This window comes from Gracilinanus agilis, chromosome 2 (genome assembly GCF_016433145.1).
Source record: "Gracilinanus agilis isolate LMUSP501 chromosome 2, AgileGrace, whole genome shotgun sequence".
NCBI classification, from domain to species: domain Eukaryota; kingdom Metazoa; phylum Chordata; class Mammalia; order Didelphimorphia; family Didelphidae; genus Gracilinanus; species Gracilinanus agilis.
Window position 1 is genome coordinate 239,705,997 of NC_058131.1, and position 8,725 is coordinate 239,714,721.

At 46.4% G+C, this 8,725-nt stretch overlaps 1 protein-coding gene across 1 annotated transcript; it reads left to right on the plus strand.

The window, feature by feature from the left end:
• The first annotated feature begins 383 nt into the window (after positions 1–383).
• LOC123233535 (WAP four-disulfide core domain protein 5-like) lies at positions 384–8,076 on the plus strand. The gene is made up of 3 exons (XM_044659615.1): positions 384–468; positions 7,493–7,633; positions 7,730–8,076. Exons 1-3 carry the CDS (start codon positions 384–386, stop codon positions 8,074–8,076), a joined length of 573 nt encoding a protein of 190 aa, XP_044515550.1.
• Positions 8,077–8,725: the final 649 nt, after the last annotated feature.

Sequence of the window (8,725 nt, forward strand, 5' to 3'; positions counted from 1 at the left end):
TTTTCCAGGAGGCCAGACTAAGAACCTTCTTCTGCCCACATCCAGCCTTCTTTCCTTACTTCACCCAGCCCCCTCTTAAAGGCTTTCTCTTCCAGGCTGGAAATCTGGGTCTGAGGAAGGTAAGAGGTAGCTCTGGAGAATCCCTGGGAGGGCTGAGTTGGGACTGACCTGCCTGTGGCTGCATTCCCAAAGGCTTGTGCAAGTTCCCACCCTGCTGGAGGCCCAATCTTGATCTCAGGAGGTGTGCCCCAGAAGGAAGAAGGCGGCACGTGCATTTCTCCCCACTCCCCTTGCCTTGACTCAGCCACAAATTTAGGCTCGAAGTTGTTCATCACCAGACACCTCGGGCTCTGCTTGGCTCAGGCTGGCTCCTGGAGGGCAGCATGAGAGCCCAAGGTCTCCTTCTCCTGGCAGCACTGTTGGTCCTGGGCAGCGAGCTGCCTGGTGCAGAAGGCCGGAGGAAGGGTGGTAAGTTTGGGAGCTAGAGGGGGCAGAGGAAAGGGCCATGCCCAGCTTTGTTCCGTTGGGCTTCCGAGTCCCAGGCTTGGTGTTTGGGGGACTTACACTGGGCTCTGAGGCTCAGGGGCACTTGTGAGTAGAGGCCATGCCAGGGTACATTGGAGTGTCTATGCATATGTGGTCCTTTGTGCTTCTGTATGTGACTACATCTGTGTGTGTGTACGAGGACGTCCACCTGGGACCACGGTCTGTACCTGTGTGCCATTCTGTGCTCCTCTGGGGCTCCCTTTCTGAGCGTGGGCTTACATGTTGCTGTATGTTAAGGAACACAAATGAATGTGTAAGGATCTGGGGACGGGAGAGGGGAACCAGGGAGATGGTGGGGGAGCTCAGGCCAAGGACCCTTCTGTGGGGAGAGAGGATAGACACTCTCTGCTGGTGGGGCTGGGTTGGGGAGGGGGTGTCCTGGATCCCTTTCTAGGATCTTGATCTGTGCCCAGGTGCTCTCACAGGTTTGCTCGTGGAGCTCTGGCTGGGGGCTGATGGTGGGAATATGGGGTACTCTGTGCAGGGGCTCTGGGAGGTTTCAGGAAGATCTCTCTGGGGGCTGTGAGGGCATCAATGGTTCCTCAGTGATTCTCTTTGTGAGTTGAGAGAACCTGGTGGATGCTGATGCGGTTGTTGGAGAAGTTGAGACTCTATTTGCCAACTGGAGGTTCTTTTGGAACTGTGGGGTATGTTCCAGAGGTGAGGACAGAGGAATCTAGGGGCTAGGGGCAAATTAGAAGGTTCTGTCTGGGGCTTAGGAGGGAAGAACAGGGGACTCTGCCTGGGGACCATGATCTGGGAACTCTGGCGAGTAGAAGGCTTTCCCAAGGGGTATCAGGGAGACCTATTTGAGGACCAATGTGGGGGGCTGTGAAAGGAGATTAGAGGGTTCCATCGGAGGTCAATTGTGAGCACTAGAGGGTGGGGGATGACTAGGCTAGAGGCTGCAGGGTCCAGCCAGTGCCTTGATCGGATAGGGCTAGACTCACGACTTGTTGCCAAGACTTTTGGGGCCAGGGAAGTTGCCCGGCAGGTGCCTCCCTCTTTGGATAAAGGTTGGTATCTGAAGCCTTCCACACCTTCTGGCCTATATTAGAGGCCCCTAGAGCCTGAGAAGCACAAACTCAAGTCTAGCCTCTTCCCCATTAGGCCAGGGGACACTAAGCAATTGATTAGAGTGACTGGAGCAGGAGGAAGGGAGGCGTTTCACTGAGGGCTTATGAAAGCTCAGAAACTGAACAGCTGAGACCCAGTGACTGATGAATTAGAACTCCCTGGGTTTATGGGGAGCCTGATGCCATGCTAAGAAGGGATGGGAAGGAATGGGACAGGCTTAGAGTCTCTCTAAATGGTTTAGAGCAGTGATTCCCAAAGTGGGCGCCACTGCCCCCTGGTGGGTGCTGCAGCGATCCAGGGGAGCGGTGATGGCCACAAGTGCATTTATCTTTCCTAATAATTGTTATTAAAATGTTTAAAAAATTAATTTCTAGGGGGCTGAGTAATATTTTTTCTGGAAAGGGGGCGGTAGGCCAAAAAAGTTTGGGAATCACTGATTTAGAGTATCTGGGGTATCCCTAGGGAGTAGAGGGTAGACTTTGAGGCATTCTGAAGGTATACGAGGAGTCCAGAATGAATAGGAGACTCCAGCCAGGGCCCAACCTCTTCCTCCTTGGTTCCATCAATAGACCTGAGTGTCTTTGGGTGCCTGGAGTCTCAGCTTTATGTTGAGTGACTCTGGGAGCCAATGGTGTCCTTTGGAACCTTTAGTCTATATCCTTCAAGCCTCATGGAAAAGCCCGAAGGTGGAAGGGAAAAGAATAGAAGAGAAAGATACAGTCTGAGGCTGAGGACTGCTGGGTAGTGTCTTGAGCGTGTGTGGGGTAATCGTAATTACAACAAACCTGAATGGCAGCCAGCTCTTCTTGGAAGGCAGGTCTGGTGCAGAATCAGGAGCAGAGCCACAGACAGCAGTGTAGGCTGCTTGATTGAGCTTAGGGTGCCACCCTTGAGGCAAATTTTGTCCTGGACATTTGTCCATCTTTCCTCCTCCCTTCGCTATCATCCATGCCACTCCCATACCTGTTAATGCAGTCAAACTTCTCCCAAATGATGCTTGCATTTTCTTAGGAATCTCTGGAAGAATTCAAAGAATGTATTTTTTTAAATAATATAATTTTTTCCCAAGTAGCTCAGTCCCTCCCTCCCTTCCCCCCACCACAGAAGGTATTATGGGATAAACAGATATGTATATCTAGATCATGTCTTTTGTGTTTCCATCTCTCAGTTCATTCTTTGGAGGTGAACATTCTAAAGTTAATCTTCAAATAGTAAATCTGTAGCTGTATAGAATGCTCTCGTGGTTCTATGCACTTCAGTAGCTCATATAGTTCTTTCCAAGTTTCTAAAAAATTAATCTCTTATGGCTCAGTAGTATTCCATCACAATCACATACCTCAATTTGTTTGGTCATTCTGCAATTGATGGACATTGCTTTGATTTCTAGTTCTTTGCCACCACAAAGAGAGCTGCTATAAATATTTTGGAACATTTGGGTTCTTTACGGAATTAATTTATTTTCTTTATTTTTTAAAATTCTTACTTTCTGTCTTAGAATCAATACTAAATATTGGTTCCAGGGCAGAAGAGCAGGAAGGACTAGGCAATGGGGGTTAAGTAACTCACTCAAGATCATCCAGCTAGGAAGTTTCTGAGGCCATATTTGAATCCAGGACCTCCTATCTCTGGACTTGGTTCTCAATCCACTGAGCCACTCAATTGCCCCCAAGAAATGTATTTCTAATGATAGAATGCCAAGCACCATCACAGGCCAGTAGGGGAGAATTTTGTCCAATATTCTCTGTCCAAAGTCCCTGACATCATGATATATAGATGTGTTGGTCTGAGATTATATATTCTAATAATTTTTTAATGGGTCCCCTTGCCTTCTCCAGTCAAAACAATTGTCCGGCAATTGTCAAAACAATCCTCTTAATGAACAAATGTCTGCTCTGTCTGCTCAAAAACCATCGGTGGTTCCCAATTACTTTTAGAATAAAACTAAAACTCCCTAATCTGGCAGTTAAGGCCTTCAACAATTTAGCTTCAATCCATCTTTGCAGAATCATGTCGCTTTGATTCTCTTTCACACACTTTATTTCAGCCAAACTGGACTATTTGCTAGTCCCTAAACTCAACTTCTGTCTCCCACTTTGGGGTTTTCCCCCAGCCATTCTCTTTGCCTGAATGCACTTCCTCCTCATCTCTGCCTGTTGAAATCATCTCCTTCAAAGTCCAGCTTAAATGCCACTTCTTCCGTGAAGCCTTCCCTGATTTTTCCCAGATGAAAGGGAATACTCTCTCCAGTTTTCCTAGAGCATTTGGTCTGCATTTCTCCTTTGCTCCTATTGATTCCTAAGTCAGGATTAATGTCAGTTTGAATGATACAAAAATCAATTTCGTATCAGTTCTGAAATGACATCAGGTCACATTCAGCTCAAGCCAAAATTCAATCAATTTGAGCTAGTTGAGGGTTTTAATGCAACTGTCTATATTCGCCTGTCCTTGCCTGTGGATGTGACGTGCTGCTATATGCCATCTAACAACAGTTGTGTTCATTTAACAGCTCCAACGGAAACGCTGGTCAGGGCAAAAAAAGAAGAGGCTTGTTATTAATAACATTAGACAAAAAATCGGATGTGATTTAACTCTATGGGCATGGTCAGAGTATCTCGAAAATAGGATGAGATGTCAGAATTTCTGAATACGCAATAAGGAATATTACATATTTTTTAACCCTTACCTTCTGTCTTAGAATCAATACTGTATTGGTTTCAAGGCAGAAGAATGGTAAAGGCTGGGCAATGGGGGTTAAGTGACTTGCCCAGGGTCACACAGCTGGGAAGTGTCTGAGGCCAGATTTGAACCTAGGACTTCCCATCTCTAGGCCTGGCTCTCAATCCATTAAGCTACCTTCCTGCCCCTAGTAAGGAATATTAGAAAACAAGCAGGCAAAATAAGAAAAAGGCAAAGTTGCACCAGCTTCTCGTGGCTTGCAAACAGCTATGAGGAAGAGAAGGTTAATCTCAATGAAAGAAATGGAGCATCTTTTCGCTGTATGGGTTGAAGATCACAATAAAAATGCATTCTTCTTAGCAAAGTAACCATTAGATAAAATCTTCAAGTTTATTTAAGGCAGTGAAAGAGATTAGAAATAGTACTGCTCAGTTTGATCACTTTATTTTTTTAACCCTCACCTTCCATCTTAGAATCAATATTGCATATTGGTTGTAAGGCAGAAGAGCAGTAAGAACTAAGCAATAGTGGTTAAGTGACTTGCCCAAGGTCACACAGCTGGGACATGTCTGAGGCCAGATTTGAGCCCAGGACCTCCAGTTTCTAGACCTGGCTCTCAATCCACTGGCCCCAGGTTGATCACTTTAAAAATAAAGTTTAATTGCTTGACATGAAAAAGCACTAGAGAAGCAGCCAGTACAGAGAGAGGATAAAACAGCTAAGAATCCTGATGTTCTGAAACAAATCACCCAAGAAGATAGATACACTGATCGATGAATTTTTTCATGTGGATGAAACAGGCTCATTCTGGAAAAAAAGATGCCATCCAGTATGAACATTCTAACAAGGAAAAAAACCATCTGGATTTAGAGCGTCTAAGATTTGCCTAACACTTGATTGGGAGGTAATGCAGAAGGGAATTTTAAGTCCAACGAATACTTGTTTCTTGTTCTCAAAAATCCTCCCACTGTGAGAGACTACAACCACTCCATCGCTGCTAGCTCTTTGGTGGCCAAATCAGAGCATGGTTGATTAAAGCTGTTTTGGAATACTGGTTTTCAGGTTATTTTAGTCTAGCTCGCAAAAAAATATTTCAAGGACAACAATACTGCATTTAAGGCATTTAAAATATTGTCTCGGATCATCCAACTATCCTGGATTCATTGTGTGAGAATGGGACCATGGAAATTTGCTGAGACGTGGATGCTAAAATAATTTAAACATCATAACATTTTTGTCATCTCATCAGTGTAGGCTTATCCTTAGGTATGATATCCAATAATTTTTTTAAACCCTTATGTTTTGTCTTAGTAACAACTGTAGGCAAACAGGGTTAAGTGACTTACCCAGGGTCGCACAATGAGGAAGTGTATGAGATCAGGTTTTTTTTTTTTTTTTTTTTTTTTTACCCTTGTACTTCGGTGTATTGTCTCATAGGTGGAAGATTGGTAAGGGTGGGCAATGGGGGTCAAGTGACTTGCCCAGGGTCACACAGCTGGGAAGTGGCTGAGGCCGGGTTTGAACCTAGGACCTCCTGTCTCTAGGCCTGGCTCTCACTCCACTGAGCTACCCAGCTGCCCCTATGAGATCAGTTTTGAACCCAAGACCTCCCATCTCCAGGCCTGGCTCTCTATCCAGTGAGGCACCCAGCTGCCCCTTACTTTATTCCTTTTTTTTTTTTTTTTTAAACTCTTACCTTACATCTTAGAATCAATACTATGTATTGATTCTAAGGCAGAAAAGCAGTAAAGGCTAGGCAATGGGGGTTAAGTGACTTGTCCAGGATCACACAACTAGGAAGTGCCTGAGGCCAAATTTGAACCCAGGTCCTCCTGTCTCCAGACCTGGCTCTCTATCCATTGAGCCACCCAGCTGCCCCTTACTCTATTACTTTTTTTTTTAAACCCTTAACTTCTGTGTATTGGCTCCTAGGTGAAAGAGTGGAAAGGTGGGCAATGGGGGTCAAGTGACTTGCCCAGGGTCACACAGCTGGGAAGTGCCTGAGGCCAAATTTGAACCTAGGACCTCCAGTCTCTAGGCCTGACTCTTAATCCACTGAGCTACCCAGCTGCCCCCCCCTTACTCTATTATTTTTAATAAACTTGAACCACAAATATACTGGTCTTACCCTTTGTTGCATATTATGTTAATACATAGATAAAATCTTATTTAAAATTTTTCATTGCATATTTCCATTGGGCTAGAACCAATGACTATATTTTATATATAATCATAACTTTGAATAGTGAGAATTCAAATAATGCAATCACTCACAGTAATTGGGACCGGCGCTGTATATTTTTTTCCTTTTATATTTCTTTGTGTATATCTTATCTTCTCCAGTAAGCTGTAAGCTCGTTGAGCTGAGGGGCCAGCGTTTTTCTCCTTTGTAATAAACCCTTATTGAGCGCTTACTCTGCACCAAGAACTGTGCTAGATGCTGGAGATACGAAGACAAAAATCAAACAGTCTCTGCCTCCAGGAGCTGACATTCTGTAAGATGTGCCATGTCTGTATGAGGACTGCACATACATCCACTTCGGATTGCAAAAGTCGGTGCTTAATGCTTATTCATTAGAATGTTTTATGTATATGTGACAACGCATGTGAGTGTGTTTATGTAGGTGTAGAGACAGCATGGTATAGTGGAAAGAGCAGAGGGCTTAAAGTCAGAGATCTTGAGTTCAAATCCTAGTCCTCTCACTTGCTGCTTGGACAAGTCATTTGGTCTCTGCAAGCCTCAGTTTCTCCTTCTGTAAAACAAGGCTGTTGGATTAGATCAGTGATTCCCAAAGTGGGCGCCACCGCCCCCTGGTGGGTGCTGCAGTGATCCAGGGAGGTGGTGATGGCCACACTTTTTTTTGTATTACGTTCTATTCCGAGTTCAATAAATAGTTTCATAATTTCCAGGGGGCGCTAAGTAATATTTTTTCTGGAAAGGGGGCAGCAGGCCAAAAAAGTTTGGGAACCACTGGATTAGATGGACCCTCTGGTCTACGTGAGCCTGTTCTGAGACTGCATATAGGGGTGGATGCTTGTGTGGCTGCTGCATGTGCCTCCTCAGAGCCACTCTTTCCCTCCCTGGGATTGTTTCTTATATGGTCCGATGTGGAGTGACTGAACTGGGTGACCTTTAAGGATCCTTTTCTTCCCCACTTTTTCCTGGCTCTAATGGTCTGTGGTTCTCTTGCAGAGAGGTCAGGGGGCTGCCCACCAGATGACAAAGCCTGCCGTCCAGGCGGCCTAAACCAGTGCCTGATGGATAAACATTGCCCACGGGGCGAGAAGTGCTGCCTGCATTCCTGCTTCCTCCAGTGCATGCCCAAAGTCAATGGTATTTCTGTCCTCTGCCTATTTTTGATGTCCTCCCTCGCCCTGTTCCCCAGTTTGGCCCAGGCTCCTAGCTCAGGCCTCTTTCTCTGTGTTTCAGTCAAGTTGGGCCAGTGCCCCACAGACCCACTGCAATGCCTCAGCGCCACCCAGCACCTGTGCGAACAGGACAAGAACTGCTCTGGCTTGAAGCGATGCTGTCAGACAGCCTGCGGTCGAGACTGCAGGGACCCTGCCAGAGGTGCCTCTCTTACCCCACAGAGGAGAAAGGGTCCTTGGCCTGGTTTCTCCTCCCCAGGGCTGCTAACAATGGCTGGCCAGTGGGACTTTCTCACAACAGCTGGGGTTGGCGGGGGAGTAAAGGGCCAAACGGGGCATTTCCTTGGGGGTGATGAGAGCCATGCCCAGAAGCCTGGGGTTGGCCCGTGGTGGAGGGGAAAGCCATAGCGTGAGCTCCTGGGCCCTCTTATGGTGAAACGTGCACATTGGGGAGGCCATCTAACCCCCTAGACTCGCTTTCCCTTCTTTTTCTGTAAAACGAGACCTTGGATGCAATGGCTCACCAAGTTCCTTCTAGCTCTGATATTCAGGAACTCTACCAATTGCTTAAAGGAAGGAAACCCAAGTATATCTGCCCGTGGCCTTCCCTCCTCTCCACCAAGTGCCAGTTAAACAAATGGCGAATAGCAAGTAACCTCATTTATCCAAGCAGATAGCAAGCCGACACAGAACTTCTGCAGAGTAGAATGTACCCCAAAATATGCCAGTAAATGACCTCTTTAGAGAGGGGCTGGCTGAGATCTCCCTCACTCAACCAGAAGGCCAGCTCTTGTCCGTCTCCATCACCAGGAGGAAACTCTTTGAAGGCTCTGGGGAGGCATGCTGGGAATCAAAGGCGCCTGGAGGGGTCGGCTCCCCTCTGTGGGTTGGCCACTTCCAAAGCCATTTTTCTCTCTCTTCCCTGCAGTTGATCCCCAAAAGAGTCTGGAACTGTATGTCCTCTCTCAGAGCAGGAACGAACCTCTCAAAAACCCTTGTGCCAACCCCTGCCCATCCATTTCCCCCAGTACTGAGTCATCGAGTCATCATTCTCTCT